General features: G+C 36.5%; 1 protein-coding gene and 1 non-coding gene across 2 annotated transcripts; both read right to left on the minus strand.

The window, feature by feature from the left end:
* Positions 1-84: 84 nt before the first annotated feature.
* Positions 85-1,858, minus strand: LOC127101172 (uncharacterized). The gene is made up of 2 exons (XM_051038510.1): positions 1,683-1,858; positions 85-1,222 (listed from the first exon to the last, which is right to left on the minus strand). The coding sequence occupies exons 1-2, from the start codon at positions 1,707-1,709 to the stop codon at positions 374-376; spliced, it is 876 nt and encodes a 291-aa protein (XP_050894467.1). The 5' UTR covers positions 1,710-1,858; the 3' UTR covers positions 85-373.
* Positions 1,859-7,259: 5,401 nt separating this feature from the next.
* On the minus strand, positions 7,260-7,366 carry LOC127109489 (small nucleolar RNA R71). The gene has a single exon (XR_007796767.1). It is a non-coding gene; the product is annotated as a small nucleolar RNA R71 (small nucleolar RNA).
* Positions 7,367-21,982: the final 14,616 nt, after the last annotated feature.

Below are 21,982 nucleotides of genomic sequence, written 5' to 3' on the forward strand. Positions count from 1 at the left end.
CAACATTGTTGAAGATTCAAATGACAGTGACACATCTTTTGCCAAATACAATGTCAATCCAAATATACACTTATATACATATCATTGAAATTTAGGCAACCAGAAAGATATTTGATTTGCATAAAAACAAAAATGGACTTGATTAACAAGTCTCTTTCAAGATTCCCAATTAACAACTAAAAAGTTAAATTGCAAAACAAAATAAAAAGACACTCACATTTGAAGTAGCCATCATAAGTGCTATACTCTTGCATGGTAAGACTTAACTTGTAACTTTTCAGTTTGGTAACTGATTTTTAACTTGTAACTTGCAAGTATCAGTCACCAGAGCTATAAGTTATTTTTGTGCTTGGTTTCCGTCGTGAAGTTGAAGTTAACGGCGACGAGGACTCATTAGCCATGCGGACTCAAACAAATCCATAAGTGGATCATATTCATGTTTGCTTTCACTTTTATAACCTTGGAATTTCTCATCACTTTCACACTTTTCAGTTTTTTTCTCTTTTCCTTCATCTTCACATTCATCATTATCTACTTTCTTCTCACTACTTTCCAATAATACTTCTTTGTATGAACTTTTCTTATTGTTAGCACAAGACCCTTCCACAGCACTTTTATTTTCAGCCTCTGGTATAGGAGGAAAACCTTCCACACTTGATGGATCCATTGGAAAGTCAAGATACTCCTCAGTCGCACCCGATTCCATCCCTCTACTATTATCACTGCAGAAATTTGTATCAACACCAATAGTTTTCTCATCCACGCATGAACTTTCACGCCTCAATGTCGAAACCAAACTATTCATTTTCGAGTTTAAAATTTTCAGTGTCCTTTCCAAATATGGAACTTGGTGGATTATTTCAGGCACATTCTTGTTCACTGCTCCATCGAATTTATCTGGCAAAGAAAGTATCGTTAACACGACTTCGTCAATTTTGTCGAACACGTACCTTGAAGGAGGAAACAGTTTCTCTGTGAAGTTTTCAGCGGCTAGGATGCGATCGTCGATGAAGGCGAGGATCGTTAGCCACTGGTATTGAATTGTATAGATTAAAGGTGTGATAAATTTGGCCAAATTTCCAATGTTTCTGAATGTTGAACCTATTGGTCCATTGATATTTTGGGTTTTTCCTATGGCAATGTCACCAATTGTTAAGATTGAAACTCCACATGCATGCAAGGGACGTTGCCTTGAACTCATTCTTCTTGTTGTTTTTGCCTCCTGAGAAATCACATTAAAACAATAACATGAGAAAGAAATTAACATCCCCTAAAAATTGGAAATTAATATCATTAATTATTATAATCACGCCTAAGTTTATTAATTAAGAATCATATAAATTTAATTTTCACTTCTTTTTTATGATATCAATTATGTTTAGGAGATCTGTTTTTCTTAAAACGAAAAAAGATCTTATAAACACAATTGATATCATTATGTTTTACGGCGAAACTCAGGCTTATACATAGCTAATTTCTTTAATTAATTACATGCATGCATGGCTTGAATTATGTTTTGTGGATATAAATTTTGTTGTGAAAGAGATCTGATTAAAAACATCAGAAATGTAACGTTTGAAGAACAATTTTAGATTAGTAGTAACAATAATAACAATATTGATATTCAGAAATTCCTGGTAAGAACATTAAAATAACAACGTTACAAAAAAATGGAAACTCACCTGGGAAAAAGAAGTGGTGGTAGGCATATATTGGAGATGTTAATTATGAGTCCACAGACAAATAAATTTGCAGGTAATTAAGCTGCAGCTTGAGAGAATTTATAGATCTGTTAGATTTAGGTTGGTGATATAGATAGCAAACTATATGTATATAAGTGTATATAAAAAGGAAAATAAAGGTGTAAATGGAAAAACAAGTTAATATTCCCCATAATGGAAAATAGTTCTGGCAGCTGGATTTTGTAGCTATGATATCACAATAAAAATAAATATATGTTATATTTAATTTAAAAATATGACATAATGATTTTTTTTCCAAGGGTATTGTTATGGGTGGCCAAAAGCTCCGGGAGCTAAGACCAAAATGATGTTAATGCACTTTAAATGATCTAAGATCTAAAGATTATAGATTTAAATGCATTTTTGGTCTTCTAGTTGGAGCGTTTTAAATAATTGATCCTCTATTACAAATCAACGATTCTGATCCCTCATTATTATGATGTTTTCTGCTTCCAATTTCACTAACCCCTTATCGTCTAAGGCTTGACACAATTGAATCCCTTTGAAAGTGTCTTGCCTTGTTTGAAGGTTATTCCAAAACAAAATTGCTACTAAGGATAACCTTTTCAGAATTGGTATTATCGGGAGTGGTGTTCTCAACTGTGTCACAGAGTGTTGAAACAACCTCTCATCTTTTTTTTGTGTCGTTTTTTTCCAGGTTTGTGGCAGAACGTTTGCAATTGGTTTAGGATAGACAGGACACTGCACATAGAAGGATTGACTCACCTGTCTCAATTTGAAGGGCTGGTTGGAGGCGAAGGGAATTGTATTCAAAAGTTAGTGTGATTTGGTTCGCGTGTGTGGAGTATTTGGAAATCCAGGAGTGACAATCTGTTTCGTAACAAGGAATTATACTTGGGAAATCTAGTCTAAGGGTCCTGTCAGTGTTGTAGTTTCTCGGGTATTTGGTTCGATGTTGTTCATTCGGTTCAGGTTGCAGTCCTGACGATGGTTAATTTTGTTTCTTTGGCGTGTATCTTAGGCATGCTGGTTTGTTTTTGCTTTGTTGGGGAATCCCCTGCTCTTGTTTTTTGTGGTGTGTTTGGTTTAATGTTGGCTCCGATTTTTGTTGTTGGAGTTGTTGTTCATAGCAGTGTAGTGAGGCATTGTTGTTCCAATTTGGCTTATGTCTGTTTTTGCTTTTTTCCTTGCAAATTTAGCCGATATTGGTGGAGTGGAGCATTTTGGTTTTGGGGATATTATTCCTGCTATTTTAGATTAGGAGTGTTCTATTTTATCCAGTACTGATGTTTCTTTGATCTTTTTTAATTCTGTTTGTATCTGTCTTTTTCTTGGTTTTTTGTATCAGGATGTCTTGGCATTGCAATTGCATTAGAGTCCCACATTATTTTTTTCATAAATAATTTTAGTGTTTATAAATGTCAACAATGCAATATCCAATCTCTTCTTGGGCTCAAGTTTGAAATATATGCAATAATGAATTGGGTTATGGGTCAATAATTCTTTTCAAATTTTCAAATAATTAATTTTTAAAAATATTAATTAAAACAATTAATTATTAATTTATTTTATAAAAAATATTAATTAATTAATTATCATAGTCATCAATGACATATCATTAAAAATTATTTTTTATCCCAATCATCAATGCCGCATATGTAAAAGTGGATGGAGACCATAAAAATCCAAAGACCATCAAAATTAAGGGACCAGAATCGCTGGATTTGTAATAGGGGAACTTAAAACACCCAAACTATGGGGATCAAAAGTGCATTTAAACTAAACAAAAAAAGGTTTAGAAAAACAAAGGGTTAGAAAAATAAATTATTTTCTACTTAAGTGAATATTTAAAAACACAAACCTTGAACCCAAGTAATTTTTTGCACTTGCAATCCATCATAGAGAACTCTTAATGAAAAAAGTTAAAGTGGAGGGTGTAGATAGTTTCAAGCGTTTCATGACGTTTCTTTATCAATTATAGATATCAGAAGACCTTTATAATTATTTTTTTAGGTTTGATGCAAATCATTAATGGTAGTGTCTTGAGTGTTGATAATCATAAAATGGACGACAAAGCTTTGTTTAAGGACGGTGATCAATATCTAAAATCATCACGCTAAGTTATCCCCTCGGTTTTGTTAAAAACCAAGGTGAACATGATTTTTTTTTAAAATTATATTGTTTATACAAAATATTGAAAAACAATAATACAACAAAAAAGAATTTTGCTGTAAGAAGTTATCTGTTCCAAATACTGCATGCATCCAATTTCTAGGAGTTATTTGTTCCAACCATTGAATGCATTCACCTTCTAAAGGAATTATTTGTTCCGACATTGAAAAAAATATTTTTCTGCACTTGCAATCCATCAGAGAACTTTTTCAAGCTTCTAAATACAACAACAACATCATCACCATTTTGTGAGATGAATCGCAAAAGAATGACGCGTTCGAGTTTAGAGCGACTACATATAAGTTAGGATTAATGTAAAATATATTTAATAGTGCTTTTATAGTAAAATCCGATTATCTTATCCCTCGATTATTAAGGAAACTGATGAGATATACCATTTAGTTTACAAAAAAATTATAATAATAAAAAAAAGTTCCTAAATTGTTTTTCTCCTCGGGTTTTTTGAATAATCGAGATAATAAGTTGATTGTTCCCTCGGTTTTGTTAAAAACTGAGGTAATATGTGGTTTCTATTTCAAAAAAAAAAATCATGGCGCGCATTAGTATCATATCATTAGAATATAAATGATCATCCATATTAAAAAACGTAACATATCTTTTAGATTTTCAAGGAGGCATTTGAGCTTCTTCTCTGGTTGTTTCACTTCCTATTCTCCACTTTATTTAAACATTATTCTCAGTTTCAACGTCTCATTTCCAACTCTTTGTGTCTTCAAACCTAGTTTCAAAGTCTTTTCTTTTTTTCAAAATGTCTTCAACAATCTTAGATGAAAATCTTTTGTTCATTATTAATGAAAAGTTTGTTGATTTGAAAGACAAAAGTTTTGATCTAAGGAAAATTATCCGCTAACAAAACTTGAATGGTTACTTTGATATTCTTCATGGACCTATCTACATTAACCTCGTTAAATGCCTCCGTTAGGCCATATGATCATGATCCTGAGTTAATCCAGTCTTATCTCAATGCCTCTCCTATCATAATTACTTAGTCACTTATTCCTAAGACAATAAACTATAAAGAGGAAGGTTGTTGCGTTGAATATTATAGATTCAACAATGTCTACTAAGACCACCTTCTCCTAATTTATGTCAACTACGATAATCTCAGCAGTCCTGCTACTCTACTATTAATTGGAAAAGTTTTGTATCAACTTCTAGTTCAAATCTCCGTTAAAGATAAAAACAACTGGAAACACTTACTTGGGATGACAAGCATCTCTTGTTATTCCTTACCAAGAATATCTGAGTTAATCTTCCTCTTACCATTTTTAACTTCTTATAGAAAATGATAATCATCTCTAGGGAGAAAATGACTTTCCTCATACCATATGAAAGAGTTATTTCTGAACTTTCCTTTCAGTTAGAGATAGTTAATAATGATACTATTGAAGTTGAGTAGAGTCAGAATTTTGAATATGTGGAATAGTTATTTGTTGTACTGTTTTTAATTAATGAATTTTTTTTCATATTGTTTCCTATTCGTTTTCATTGATAATAAAATATTTGAGAATTATTAATTAACAAGAAAAAAAAAGAAAAAAAAAGAACTAAGAAAAAAAGGGAAGATTGGAAGACGCCAAGTGAGAAATCATTGAAAAAAACCTTAAATGGAGTTACACGAATTCGAAGCATGTTCCCCTATAACTATGTTCCCTCGGTTTTCAAAAACACTGAGGTAATAGGTTTACTATTTTTTTATGGAGAAAATCCGACGCTTACTTATAGCTATATTATTACTTTGGTTTTTTATAAAACCAAGGGAAAATGTTATTTTATTTTATAAAACAAATCTAACATGTCACTCTCAGGACCTATACGCTCGATTTTTGGCATGTTCGAGGTGAAAACTTCATCATAAAAAGTGTTATTTCTCGTATTGATTTTATCCTAATTTTAGTTTTTTTCTATAAAACTCATAGTTGGTCATGAGTTTAGGATCCCATCTTTTATTCTACAAAGTTTCTACGTAATTTTGATTGTCTATATACTCAAGTCTCATTTGGAGCAATTTGGATCAAAGCTATCAATTCATATTTTTATATTTGTTTTCATATTTAATGGTTTGTCTATTTCAATTTCATTATTATGAATTCATTTGTGATCATTTGATTGATTGTGTCTGCCCTCAGCATAAGTGAGTAATCCATTAGGGACTAGGGGTTATAGGGATCATCTTATAATCTTTTGTATGATCCATCACATGTCGGTTAAGAAACTATTGGCCTAAATTCATTTTATTTCCTGAGGTTATGCATTCCAACTCTTGTATGAAAGTAAACTGTTCTCAGGTATCTACCATAGTCTGAAAGGATATATGTCGATACCGGAATACACGTTTTTAAACAGACAACTCCAATATAGCAAAAGCACTTGGACGAATTTGAGAAAATTTTATAGTTGAGCAGAAGTAACGAATCGCTGACAAATAATTCGGTCGTGCGAAAGCAAGTGAATTATTCATCATCGATAGGGAAATGCGCTGGCGAAAATAGGTATTGGCCACATTTATCTATTTTCTATAAATTATGTCGAACTCTCGTAATAGAAGTGACTTGGATTGTACGAACATGTTAGAGTTAGAACCATAACCCTAGGTTCTATTTTCCTCAATTGGAATTTAAGTGATTTTGCAAATAAGTTATTTTCATTTAAGTGCTTTTTCATTTAAGTTGTTTTCACCAAAACTAATATTATTGATTCCTCTAGATATACAATGATAGGACTAAATTCGGTACTTAAACCATTGGTCTCCATGGTTCGATAACTTTTTACTACTTCACACAACCGTGCACTTGCGGCATGTTAAGTTTTTGGCATTGTTATCGGAGACCAATTATGTTTAATATTGAGTTAGTGTTCACCGTATAGACTAGAGATTTATTTTTCTGTTTATTTTATTGTGTTTATTTTTGCTTTGGTTCTCGCGGCTCTTGTATGCAAAGAACTCGTTATGTTGGAAATTTAGTTGAGTCTCTGAATGAAATCAAGCGTTTCTTACAAGAAAGACGCCGAAATATTAGAAAACAAGTTATGGTTGATCCGCACTATAGTATTGGGAACCCACAAATTATAGAAAATAATTTTGAATTAAACCTTCTTTGATCGATATGGTGCAACAAAATCAATTTTCTGGGTTACCATTTGAAAACCCTAACCTTCATCTTTCGATATTTATAGATAATTGTGGTACTGATAAGGCAAATGGCGTTGACCAAAACGCTACCCGCCTTCGTTTGCTTCCTTTCTCTTTGAGAGATAGTGCACGGACTTGACTTCAATCATTGGCTGCTAATTCTATTACTTCCCAGACCTAATTGAAAGTGTTATTTCTTGCGCGGTACTTCCCGCCAAGCAAAATGGCCCAAGTTAGGAACGAGATTAACAATTTTAGGAAAGAAGAAGGGGAATCACTCTTTGACGCATGAGAGCATTATAAAGATTTATTAAGACTATTCCTTTTTCATGGGCTTGAGAAGTGGATAATTATTCATACCTTTTACAACGGTCTCCTTTACTCCACAAGGATGACCTTAGGCACAGCTTATGGAGGAGCCCTAATAAATAGTCCTCAACATGTAGCCTATAGTTTGATAGAAGAGATGGCCAAAAACCACCACTCATGGGAAAGCATGCGACAAGTTGCTTCTAAGTCTACCCCTAAGACTAGTGGTCTTTATGAGGTTAATGTGTTTGACCATATGAATGATAAGGTGGATTCCTTTTACCAAAAGATTGATAGTTTAAGCATCACACCTTCCACACCCATTCTCCTGCCCTTGTTGCTTATGTTTCCCCCACCACTCTCTAATGTGAGATATATAAAATTAATGGGCACACCGGTAGAGATTTCCAAGTGATCCTCTTCGGAGGATCTACCCAAGAAAATGCCAATTTTATGAATAACAACCAGTAGAACAATTTGTGCTCCAACACTTATAACCCAGGTTGGCGTGATCACCCTAATTTCTCTTATAGGAATAACAAACCCCAACAAGCTATGGGACCACCGAGTTTCTAAAAAGCTACACCAATCGAGCCTAAGAAATACAATCTAGAACTTTTGATGGAAAATATCATGATGACGCAAAACCATCAAAATGATGTGTTTAGAAATCAAAACCTCCTCACCAATGAGGCACTTAGGTAGTTAAATACTAAAGTTAACAATGTTGTCACCCATACCAAATTATTGGAGACTCAAATCTCCCAAGTAGCTCAACCACAAGTTGCTTCCTTCATCCCTTCCGGGTTATTTATGGGGCAACCCGAGAAAAATCCCATGGGATATTTGAATATTGTGACAACTCGTAGTGGTAAGCAAATGGGTAGTTCTAGCAAGAGATAGATAGATGTTGAAGAGAGTGTTCCAACACCACCTGAAAAAAGGGGTTGTTGAAGAGCTTGAGAAGGAAGAACCCTATGTTTCTCCTCCTCCCTACAAACCTATTATTACTTTCCCACAAAGGCTTGTGAAGGCCAAAGTGAAGGTCTAGTTCAAAAGGTTCGTGGAACTTCTCAAAAAGACCCACCTCAACGTGCCATTCACCGAGGCACTGACTTAAATGCCCTCTTATGCTAAGTTCTTAAAAGAGATTATTTCCAATAAAATAAATCTAGAGGACCATGAAATTATGGCCATGACTCTTGATAGTAGTGTTGTGATTAAAAACATGGTGATCTCTAAGCTCAAAGATCCGAGAAGTTTTTCTATCCTTTGTCATATAGGCACCATGTACTTTGAGAGAGCACTTTGTGATCTAGGACTAGTGTTAGCTTAATGCCTTTGTCTATGCGTAAGAAGTTGGACATGAGAGAGATGAAACCGATTAATGTGTCTTTGCAACTTGCTGATAGATCGGTTAAGCATCCCATAGGTTTGTTAGAGGATGTTCCGATGAGAGTATTATGTGCCGGTTGTCTTTATCATAATAAACATCGATGAGGATCCCAAAATCTTGATAATTTTAGGTAGGCATTTCTTAGCTATGGCGGGGGCCATCGTAGATGTCAAGAGATCGAAGTTGACTTTTGAGGTAGGAGAGGAGAATATTAAGTTTATTCTAGAAAAAATCATGAAAAAATCTTCTTTGAGGGATTCTTATTACTTAGTCGATATTATTGACACTTGTGTTCAAGAGAGCGCAACTGAACTTCCTCCGACTGATAAGTTGGAAGTATGTTTACTTGATAGTGCCAAAGTAAGTAAAGAAAACATCGATAAAAAGCTTATGAGGAAATATTGGACAAAAGTCCCATTTCCTCTCAATAAATATTCGAAGCACTTGTAACACAAGGCGACGAGCCTGAGCAACAAAAACCCCAAATATAACTGAAACAATTCCCACATACCCTCAGGTACACATTTTTAGACAAAGAGAGAAACCCGATTGTGATAGTGAATGCTAGTTTAGGAGAGGAAGAGACCGAGAAACTCCTTGTCGTCCTTAGAAGTACCCAAAATCCATGGGGTACACTATAAATGACATGAAAGATATTATCCTCTCTATTTGTATGCACAAGATAATGCTAGAGGATGATTATAAGCCCTCTAGAGAACACCGGAGGCGGTTAAATCCCAATATGAAGGAGGCAGTTAAAAATGAGGTGCTTAAACTCTTGAGGTCGGGATAATCTATTCCGCCTCCAATAGTAAGTGGGTTAGTCTTGTTCAAGTTGTACCTAAGAGAGGGTGTGCGTGTGTGTGGGGTGCCAGTTATACAAAATGGAAAGGGAGATCATGTTGCCACTATAACCGTTACGAGGTGAAGAATGTGTATTGACTATAAGAAGCTCAACAATACTTCCCGAAAATATCATTTTCCACTACCTTTCATTGACCAAATGCTTGAGTGTCTGACCAAACACTCCCACTTTTGTTGCCTTGATGGTTACTCATGGTTCTTCCAAATCCCCATTCACCCTAGTGATCAAGAAAAGATGGCATTCACTTGCCCCTAGGGTATGTTTTCCTATCAGAGAATTCCTTTTGGGCTATGCAATTGGCCTGCTACTTTTCAGCGCTACATGTTGATAACTTTCTTGGAATTCTTGGAGGATATCATGGAATTATTCATGGATGACTTCTATGTGTATGGGTCTAGTTTCGATAGTTGTATGATAAATCTAGAAAAAGTCTTAGAGAGGCGTGTTAAGGTGAAACTCGTGCTTAATTGGGAAAAGTTCCATTTCATAGTAAAATATGGCATTGTACTCGGTCACTTAGTGTCAGAAAAAGGAACTGAGGTCGATAGGGAAAATATTGAGGTAATAGAGAAGCTAACTCACCCACCATTGTGAGAGAGGTTATGAGTTTCCTAGGCCATGCCGGCTACTATCGCTGGTTCATTAAAGACTTCTCCAAGATTCCCAAGCCCCTAACCGAGTTATTGACGAAAGATGTTGAATTTAACTTTGATAATGATTGCCTTGAAGCGTTTTCGTCTTCGAAGAATGCTTTGATCTCCGCTCCTATAATGCAACCCCAGGATTGGGGTGCTCCCTTTAAGATCATGTGTGACTCCAATAAATATGCAATATGCATGGTGTTGGGTCAGAAAAAGGACAATAAGTTGCATGCCATTTATTATACTAGTAGGACTTTGAATGGCACAAATCAATTATGTGACCATCGGAAAGGAACTATTAGCTGTTGTCTTTGCCATATATAAGTTTTGCTCCTACCTTGTAGGGTTGAAGATAATTGTCTATACGGACTATGCGTTTATTAGATATCTCTTAAGCAAAAATAACGCCAATCCTAAGCTCATTGGATGGATCTTGTTACTACAAGAGTTTGATATTGAGATTAGGGATAAGAAAGGAACGAAGAATGTGGTTGTCGATCACTTGTCTAGGTTGACCGATTTGAAAGAGGATGAGTTACCTCTTGATAACTCTTTCTTAGATGATAATTTTTTTTTGCGTTGATTGGTAAGGAATCGCCTTGGTATGTTGACTTTGCCAACTACCTTGCTACCAGAGTTTTACCTTAGGATTTGAATTATCAACATAAAAATAGTTTTTCTTTGATTTGAAAATTACTATTGGGATGAGCGTTTGCTCTTTAAGAGAGGCGCCGATGGAATCTTCCGACGATGTATCCATGAAGAGGAAACTAAAAGTGTCATAACTAACTGCCATGCCACCGCCTACGATGGACATTCTAGCACTGACAAAACTGTGTCAAAAATTCTGTAAGTCAACCTTTATTGGCCCACTATATTCAAATATTCTCATGCTTTCATAACGAAATTTGACTAGTGCCAGCGCACATGAAACATCTCGAGAAGAAGTGAGATGGCTCTAAATAACATTCTTGAAGTAAAAAAAAATTATGTACGAGGGGGTTGATTTTATGGGACCATTTCCCTCATCTTTGGGGAATTAGTGTATCCTCGTGGCGGTTGACTATGTGTAAAAAAGGATTGAGGGAATTGTCTATCCAACTAATGATGCACGAGTTGTGATAAAAATGTTCAAAAATTATGTGATGGGGGTCACATTTCATTGCTAGACAGTTTGAGAATTTGCTTAAAAAGTATGAGGTGTGTCACAGGGTCGCTACACCCTGTCACCCCCAAAATAGTGGCCAAGTCGAGGTCTCTAATAAAGAGATAAAAACCACATTAGAAAAGACGATCTTCCTCTCTAGGAAATATTGGTCCTCTAAAATCGATGATGCACTTTGGGCATACCAGACTGCTTATAAAACTCATATAGGTATGACCCCTCTTAGACTAGTTTATGGGAAATCATGTCACTTTCCTATTGAGTTAGAACATAAATCTTAATGGGCCATTATGGCCCTCAACTTAGACTACCAGTCAACGGGATAAAAGAGGAAGTTACAGTTGAGTAAGTTGGAAGAGATACATCTTGATGTGTACGAGAACACAAAGTTGTACAAAGAGAGGACTAAGAGGTGGCACGATAAAATGATTTTAAACCGAGAATTCAAAGAAGGAGACCTAGTCTTTTTGTTTAACTCAATAATTAATATTTTTCCGAAAAAACTCCCAGTCGTGGTGGTTTGGTCCCTTTGTTGTAAAGATGGTAACGTTGTACAGAGCAGTAGAAATTTGAAGTGAGCCTATGGGACAATTTACTATGAATGGGTAGAGGCTGAAACACTATACCATTGAGGATTCAATATACCAAGGAGCAAGCTTCATTTTGAAGGAACCACCATGAGTGCTTACACTCATGAACCGTCAAGCTAAAACGATGTTAAACAAATCACTTAGTGGGAGATAACCCACACTTCTTTCTTTCTTACGCCTTTTTTTGTTGTTTCTTTTTAGCAGGTACCTTGATGCAATAACTCATGTTACGGTTCCCACCTTCCGAGTGAGGTTCTTGTCAGTTTACTCCTGAAATTCTGGTATCAGATATGAGATGTTGAAGGTAATGTCACGACACTAATATCTGAACAATACAAACAGGATAAAAGATAAAGAATAGTAATGCAAGAGACACAAGCAATTATTAACCCAGTTCGGTGCAAACTCACCTACGTCTGGGGGCTACCAAGCCAAAAAGGAAATCCACTAAACAGAATCAGTTCAAAGACTCTCAGTAAACAACTTCAAGTTACAGTCTTTTCACCTAATCTCTACCCGGGTGACTTCTACCTAAGAACTCTTAGATATGAGATCCTACTCACTCCCCCTCATTCACAGCAGTGATATAAAACAAGAATTACAATGAGAAGAAGACACTCTTCAAAGACACATACTTGATCTTACTTAAAAGCTTCAATCAAGTAAACACACACATGCTTCAAAGCTTAGAGTGGACAAATTACAACTCAAAAATCAGACTAATTCAATCATCTATGGATGAATTGAATGGCTTACAATTCACACGACCACACAAGACTAAAACCCTTATTCTCTCTCAATATTTCGTTTGTTATTTCTTGTGTATAAAACCGGGTTTTCTATGTCCTTTATATAGAAGTAATTGGTTGGGCTTGGACATCATAAAACCCTAAAACTATTTTCCATTCATATCTTCTCATGATAGTTGATTATATCTCTTTGGAAAATAAGTCAATCTAGTTGTAATTACTGATTGATAGCGTGTTCAATCATCTCATTAATCATACATAGATTAGCATTAAAAACACAATCACATAATACATAACATTCAGACTGAATGTTCTGTATACAGATGTCATGACATCGGGTATGACATCTCAGTAAAATCCTGCATAATCACATTTTAAACATCCTGCAGGTACATGTTATCTTATGTCAAGACAACACTTGTGACATCTTGTGAACATTCTAGGTTTTACCAAAATTGCTGCCAACACACAAAACCACCAAACTCCCCCTTTGGCAAATTTTGGCTAAAACATATATCAGTCCATTTGTTCACAAGAGTAAAAAACATATCAGCAGTTAAGCAGCATCAGGAGTAATAAACCACACATTTACTAGCTATAATAGCTATTGGTAAACACACATTAAGCACATAGGTGCTTCTTCACCACCTAAGTCTGTTCAACACAGACATCTCTTGTAACATCCATCACTCCATCTGACATTTCCTTTAACATCACCTGTACTACACAAAACATCATTCTGTTCAACATCAGCTATCATCTGTTTATAGCCTAGCTACTTCACAACACATATTAACTGCAGCTCTCCTCTACATATTAACTGCAGCTCTCCACATATTAACTTCTCCCCCTTTTTAGTCAAAATAGACCAAAGAGACCAATGAGACAAAATAAATGTCTATTAGTCCAACAGAGAATGTCACAAAGAATGTTAAAACATATAGAATGTTAGAACATAATGTCAGGTGTTACAGAACCACAATTATACACAGCTATATAAGCTGAGATAAAAAGAAATCCAGAGAAATCACAAAGAACCCAAAAAATACATCAAGGCATCAAAATAAGACTGCAAAAAAAAAACATCAAGGCTTCCAGAACAACACATCATCATAACAGGGGGACCATCTTCACCACAACTCAGTCAGAGGAGCTAGCATCTCCATCAGCTTCAGATCCAGAACTGCCACTTGATTTATCTTGAGATTCAGACCTCTCACTTGAGGTGTGGACATCTGTTTCCTTGGCTTCACCAATGTTATCCATACCTTCTTGCTCCAAGCTATTAATCAGAACCTCCAGAGCTTCTTTCCTAGCTTTAGCCACCCTAATCCCAGTCTCCAATTCCTTACAGGTCTCTTTCAGTTCAACAATCAGGCCACCTTGAGAGGCTGGCTTCTTCAAAGCAGATGTCATGACAATGTCATTGACATGACTGCCTTCAAATAACTTGTAATGAACTGACAATGGAGGTTTTCTTCTACTAGGGATATCACTTGTGCTCAGTATTCCAAGTTGCTGGCTTAGGATTATCCCACAAATTATTGAGGGAAAAGCAATGGGCAGCTTCACTGCATTTGTGGAAGCATGTTTGACAATTTGTTCAAACATGAACCTTCCATAATCAAAATTAAGCTTGGTTCCAATAGCAAATATGATCCTTCCAAGAGCATTAGAGATTGTAGAGATGTGGTTTGTTGGTACCCAGTTTGCTGACCCAATCTTATGCAAGATAGCATATTTCACCGTTAATTTTCCAGCAGAGAGATGCTTTTTGCTTGGCCACTCCTTGACCTGACTAGCAGTTATTTTCCTACCGACTTCATTGTCAGTGGCCTCTAGTTCAAAAACACCTGTTGTTTCTCTTCCTAGGAACTTATTGATCACAGTTGGAGAAAACCTTACACACCTTCCTCTAACAAACACCTTACAAAACTCTTTGTTGTTCTTGTCAGCAATGTCCTCAGGGATGTTCACCACAAACTCTTTAACAAGACCTTCAAAACATTGAGGTAACCCAGTAACTGTTTTCATTAAACCAACAGACTTGATCAAGTCCATGACCTCCTTAACTTCCACATCATCCTTTCCCAGTTCTCTTTCCACAGCCACTCTCCTTTGGATTATAAATTTCCACCTGGCTGCACCATCTTCCAGGTGGAAGGAAATGTTATCCAAATGTACAGCAGCAACCTTAGCAGGAGATTTTCTAACAGTAGACCTTTTGATAGGAGAGATATCTAGGACATCGTCTTCAACATCATCCTCTGAATCAGAACTTTCTCTTACCTTTCTCTTCTTTACCTCCACTTTACTCCATGACTTTGAAGGGCCTACAGTAGTAACCTTCTTACTAGTTTTGGCTGTCATCATCTCAGCCACAAACCTCCCTTTTCTGGTCTTCATTCTCTTTGCAACACTTGGCTTCAAGTGATGAAGCAAGTTGTCATCTTCATCATCTGAGCTTTCTTCTTCCAAGTCAATCACCTTCTTACCATAGTCATGCTTCTGAGAAGCATCTACAGATTTCTTACTAGGCAAGGTTTTCCCTAAAGAACACAGTCCCTCAGCAGTTATATCTTTCTCAGACCTAGATGATTCATCATCTTTCTCATTGTGAGGTTCCACCTCAGGTGAGGGGTCCCTTCTAGATATAGGAGTTGAAACTCCCTTGACTGAGTGTCCTTTATTTAGGATCCTCGTGACCAAATTTCTAATGACACGATCAGTATGATGCATGTCATCTTTAGAGGTAGGGTTATCAGAACTGTTACCTTGAGTATGTCCAGCAGTGGAGGATGGACTAGGAGCGTCGCCTGGGATGACTGATAGGGGAATCACTTCCAAAATGTCCTCATGAAGAAAATCCATGGATGGTGTTCTTGCTTTGTACGCAGGTTTGGTGTTTTTAGAACTAGAAGATGAAGGATGTTGTGACATCTTGTTGAGCTTGTGAAAGAATTTTTGTTGCCCTAGCAGAGATGGTCGATAAAGTTTGAGGAAGATGGAAGTGGTTGAGCTGAGGTAGCGTGTGAAAATGCTATAGATGGTAGTTCCAATACTAGGTAATGATTTAACATAAATGGGGCACTTTCTTTTAAGTGGGCAGACAATATTTTTATTACCTTTTCCACTCCAAATTAATTGCTATAAATTCTCATGGATACAAATCCCTAATTTCCCTCTTAAACATTCAAATTGATTAGCATCCAAAGCCTTTGTAAATATGTCAGCTAATTGCATTTCAGTAGTAACATGCTCCAGGGCTATGATTTTCTCTTCCACTAGTTCTCTAATAAAGTGATGACGAATATCAATGTGCTTTGTCCTACTGTGCTGAATAGGATTCTTAGAAATATTTATAGCACTCAGGTTGTCACAGTACAATGTCATGACATCTTGTGTGACATTGTATTCAGTCAACATTTATTTCATCCAAACCAGTTGAGAACAACTACTCCCAACTGCTATGTATTCAGCTTCAGCAGTGGATAGGGACACACAATTTTGTTTCTTACTAAACCATGATATTAAGTTGTTCCCTAAGAAGAAACATCCTTCTGATGTGCTTTTCCTATCATCAGCACTTCCAGCCCAGTCAGCATCACAGTATCCAGTCAGCATAGATCCAGATCCATGAGTATACAACATCCCAAAGTCACTGGTGCCATTGACATATTTCAGTATCCTCTTCACTTGGTTTATGTGACTGACTTTTGGTTCAACTTGATATCTAGCACAAACACCTACAGCAAAAGCAATGTCAGGTCTGCTTGCTGTGAGATATAGCAGACTTCCTCTCATGCTTATGTAGAGACTTTGATCTACACTAACACCATTTTCATCTTTGGAGACTTTCAGATGTGTAGGAGCAGGTGTTCTTTTATGACTTGCATTCTCCATGCCAAACTTTTTAATTTTTTTTTGGCATATTTGCTTTGAGATATAAAGATATAATCTTCCATCTGCTTGACTTGTAGCCCAAGAAAAGAGGTCATCTCTCCAACAAGGCTCATTTCAAACTCAGACTGCATTTGTTTAACAAAATGTTCGACCATCTGATCTGACATCCCACCAAACACAATATCATCCACATATATTTGAGCCATCATGAGTTTTCCTCCTTCATTCTTAACAAATAGGGTCTTGTCAATACCTCCCTTCCTGTATCCATTGTTAGTGAGGAACACTGCGAGTTTATCATACCAAGACCTAGGAGCTTGTTTCAAACCATAGAGGGCTTTCCTCAACTTGTACACATGGTTTGGAAGATTTAGATCTATGAATCCTTTAGGTTGTTCAACATAAACTTCCTCATTTAAGTAGCCATTCAAGAAGGCACTTTTTACATCCATTTGGAACAGTTTGAACTTCAGAATACGTGCCACTCCAAGCAATAGTCTAATGGACTCAATGCGAGCTACAGGGGCAAATGTTTCATCAAAATCCACTCCTTCAACTTGAGTGTATCCTTGTGCTACTAATCTTGCTTTATTTTTAGTAACCACCCCTTGTTCATCAGATTTATTCTTATACACCCACTTTGTTCCTATGACATTTATTCCTTTAGGTCTTGGAACCAGTTCCCATACTTCATTTCTCTTGAATTGGTCTAACTCTTTCTGCATGGCATTGATCCAGAACTCATCAGTCAAGGCTTCTTTGACATTCCTAGGCTCAATCTTGGACACAAAACACCCATGTGAGATCACTTCCCTTGATCTAGTTGTGACCCCTTTATTTGGGTCTCCTATAATGAGATATTTAGGATGATCCTTCTGAATTCTGATGGAGGGTCCCTTGTTGATTTTGTCAGCTTCAGTTTCAGCTTGAGGAGGTTCACTCTCATTATCTTTGTCTGGGAAATCAGCTGGGGGATCATTTAGAGATGTCTCAACATCGTCTGTGACATCGGTCTGTTGATCATTAACCACAACATTGATAGATTCCATCATTACTTTTGTTCTGGAACTAAAGACTCTATATGCTCTGTTGTTTGTTGAGTAGCCCAAAAATATTCCTTCATCACTTTTGGGATCCATCTTCCTTCTTTGTTCACGATCAGTCAAGATATAACATTTACTACCAAACACATGGAAGTATTTGACTGTAGGTCTTCTCCCTTTCCAGACTTCATATAAAGTAGTAGGAGTCCCTTTTTTCAAGGTTACTCTGTTGTGAACATAGCAGGTTGTGTTCATAGCTTCAGCCCAGAAGTGGTAGGGAAATTTCTTGGCATGAATCATAGCTCTGGCTGATTCTTGGAGAGTTCTATTTTTCCTTTCTACCACACCATTTTGCTGGGGAGTAATGGGAGATTAGAACTCATCACTAATTCCTTTTGATGCACAGAATCCAGCAAATTTGTTGTTCTCAAATTCCTTCCCATGATCACTTCTGATTTTGATAACTTGACTTTCTTTTTCTCTTTGGAGTCTTAGACAAAGATCTTTGAAAACTTTAAATACATCAGATTTTTCTCTTATAAAATTGACCCAGGTGTATCTGGAGAAGTCATCCACTACTACATAAGCATACTTCTTCTCACCAAGACTTTCCACCTGTATGGGTCCTATCAAATCCATATGGAGAAGTTCCAGCACTCTGGAAGTGGTGTCATGTCTGAGCTTCTGATGTGACATCTTTGTCTGTTTTCCAATCTGACATTCTCCACAAACTCTTCCTTCATCAATCTTCAAGTTGGGAATTCCTCTAACAGCTTCAACAGATATAATCCTCTTCATACCTTTAAGATGCAGATGGCCCAATCTTTGATGCCATATCTTCACTTCTTCTTCTTTAGCTAGAGTACACATTGAAGAATAACAAATTTATTGAGAACTCCACATGTAGCAGTTGTCCTTAGACCTGACTCCTTTCATGATCACTTCATTTTCTTTATTAGTAATCAGACATTCAGTTTTAGTGAAGTTTACAGTTAGACCTTGGTCACACAGTTGACTGATGCTTATTAGGTTTGTAGTCAGTCCCTTAACAAGTAGGACATTGTCAAGGTTAGGGACTCCAGGGCAGTTAAGCTTACCAATCCCCTTGATTTCACCCTTTGCTCCTTCACCAAAGGTTACATAGTTGGTGTCATGAGGATGAAGGCCAGTTAGCAGGTTTATGTTTCCAGTCATGTGTCTGGAGAACCCACTGTCGAAATACCAGTCTTCTTTGGCTGAAACTCTGAAGGAAGTGTGAGCTATCAGGTTTGTAACAACAGTCCTAGGAAACCATTGCTTTCTGTTGACAGGTATGTGATGTTTGGGTCTAGGTTGATGATGAGAAGGACTAGGATAGCCATATAACTTATAGCATAATGGTTTTATGTGGCCAAATTTTCCACAGTAATGACATCTCCATCTTTGATGTTTCCCTTTATGCTGTCTTCCTTTATGATGTTGTGACATATGATGTGACATCTTTGGTTTGCTACCAGTGTGACTGCACTCAGGTTTGGATTTTGGTTTGCTACCAGTGTGACTGCACTCAGGTTTGGATTCATTGAACCCAATGCCAAACTTGTCTACTGTCATTTGTCTAGTCTGGAGAATTTTGTCTAAGGTGTCAGATCCATTGTTTAGCATTATGACATACTTTGTCATCTCATCCAGTTTGGAATTCAAGAACTCTGCTTCAGTCTTTAACTTAGAGATGGTTTCCAAGTGTTCTACCTTCTCATTCTCCAGTTGTGTTATCACTTTCTTCTGACTTTCAACTTGTTGACACACTTCTTCACTTCTGTGACACAACTTTCTGTAGGTAGTGGCTAACTTATCAAAGGTTACTTCATCATCACTTGAGTCTTCATCAGAACCCCATCTTCCAGTCAATGCAGTCACAAGATTTGCAGACTCTTCTATTTCACTTTCATCAAACTAAGTAGCAACAAGACTCTTCTTATGTTTCTTGAGGTAGGTTCCACATTCAGCTCTAATGTGTCCATACCCATCACATTCATGGCACTGAACTCCTTTTCCTTCTTTGGTATTTTCATCAAATCTTGTTCTTCTTCCAGCATTATTGGACTTACTGATGTCAGATGAGATTTTCTTGACATTAGACTTAGACCTTACATCCATCTTTTTCAGAAGTCTGTTGAACTGTCTTCCCAGTAATGCTACATCATTTGCCAGATCATCATCAGTATCTTGACCACTTTCTTCCTCTTTCTCTTTAGTGTTTGACATGAAAGCTATGCTTTTGACTTTCTTTTCAGATCCATCACACATTCCCATCTCAAATGTTTGGAGGGATCCAATGAGCTCATTAACTATCATATTGGAAATGTCTTGAGACTCTTATATGGCTGTCACTTTCATGGCAAATCTCTTAGGAAGTGACTTGAGTATTTTCCTCACTAGTTTTTCATCTGACATCTTCTCACCCAAGGCTCCTGAGGCATTAGAAATTTCAAGGATATTCATATGAAATTCATGAATATTTTCATCTTCTTTCATCCTTAAATTTTCAAACTTGGTAGTGAGCAACTGCAGTCTAGACATCTTTACTCTAGAGGTGCCTTCATGAGTGGTTTTGAGAATGTTCCAAGCATCTTTAGCCACCTCACAATTGTTTACCAATCTGAAGATATTCTTATCTACTCCATTGAATATAGCATTCAATGCTTTAGAGTTCCCAAGGGCTAGATCCTCCTCCTCCTTGGTCCATTATTCCTCAGCCTTCTTATCAGTTGTAGCTTCTCCATCCTTAGTAATAACTGGATGTTCCCAGCCTGTTAAAACAGCCTTCCAAGCCTTATTATCCAAATATTTTAGGAAGGCTACCATTCGAGGTTTCCAGTAGTCATAGTTGGATCCATCCAGAATAGGGTGTCTGTGAACAGATCCTCCATCTCTCTCCATAGTACCAGAAAGTAACTTCCCCAGATCTCACCCAGAACCAAAGCAGGATGCCTGCTCTGATACCAATTGAAATTCTGGTATCAGATATGAGATATTGAAGGTAATGTCACGACACTAATATCTGAACAATACAAACAGGATAAAATATAAAGAACAGTAATGCAAGAGACACAAGCAATTGTTAACCCAGTTTGGTGCAAACTCACCTACGTATGGGGGCTACCAAGCCAGGAAGGAAATCCATTAAACAGAATCAGTTCAAAGACTCTCAGTAAACAACTTCAAGTTACAGTCTTTTCACCTAATCTCTACCCGTGTGACTTCTACCTAAGAACTCTTAGATATGAGATCCTACTCACCCCCCTTAATCACAACAGTGATATAAAACAAGAATTACAATGAGAAGAAGACATTCTTCAAAGACACATACTTGATCTTACTTAAAAGCTTCAATCAAGTAAAAACACACACTCATGCTTCAAAGCTTAGAGTGGACAAATTACAACTCAAAAATTAGACCAATTCAATCATCTATGGATGAATTGAATGACTTACAATTCACACGACCACACAAGACTAAAACCCTTATTCTCTCTCAATATTTCGTTCGTTATTTCTTGTGTATAAAACCCGGTTTTCTATGTCCTTTATATAGAAGCAATTGGCTGGGCTTGGACATCATAAAACCCTAAAACTATTTTCCATTCATATCTTCTCATGATAGTTGATTATATCTCTTTCGAAAATAAGTCAATCTAGTTATAATTACTGATTGATAGCGCATTCAATCATCTCATCAATCATACATAGATTAGCATTAAAAATGCAATCACATAATACATAACATTCAGACTGAATGTTATGTATACAAATGTCATGACATTGGGTCTGACATCTCAGTAAAATCCTGCATAATCACATTTTAAACATCTTGCCGGTACATGTTATCTTATGTCAAGACAACACTTGTGACATCTTGTGAACATTCTAGGTTTTATCAAAATTGCTGCCAACACACAGAACCAACAACTCCCTCTTGCTTGCGATAAAACATTGAGGATAGTGTTTGGTTCAAGTTTAAGCGGGTACTTCTTCACTTTTCTTTTATTTTTATTTTCTTGCATGTTCATGTTCATGTTTTCTTTCTTATCTTTATCTACTTCCGTATTATTTGTTTCAAAAGACCATTTTTTCATAGCTTTTGTCAAGCTAGGACTGTGCAAAGTTTCTTTTCATGAAAAGCTTCGGGTATAGGGTAAACGGGAAAAGTATATAGAGTTGGAGGGATGAAATTTTAGGGCTAGGGACATTGGGAAAGTTTGACAACTTAGGTATTACCTGAACACTATAGGTCCCCCGAAGTAGGATGC

This window comes from Lathyrus oleraceus, chromosome 7 (assembly GCF_024323335.1).
Source record: "Lathyrus oleraceus cultivar Zhongwan6 chromosome 7, CAAS_Psat_ZW6_1.0, whole genome shotgun sequence".
In the NCBI taxonomy this organism is placed as follows: domain Eukaryota; kingdom Viridiplantae; phylum Streptophyta; class Magnoliopsida; order Fabales; family Fabaceae; genus Lathyrus; species Lathyrus oleraceus.

Coding starts and splice junctions, on each gene's coding strand:
- LOC127101172 (XM_051038510.1), bottom strand. CDS start 1,709: ATGCCTACCACCACTTCTTTTTCCCAG. Junction 1,223..1,682: donor CCACCACTTCTTTTTCCCAG/GTGAGTTTCCAT, acceptor GTGATTTCTCAG/GAGGCAAAAACAACAAGAAG.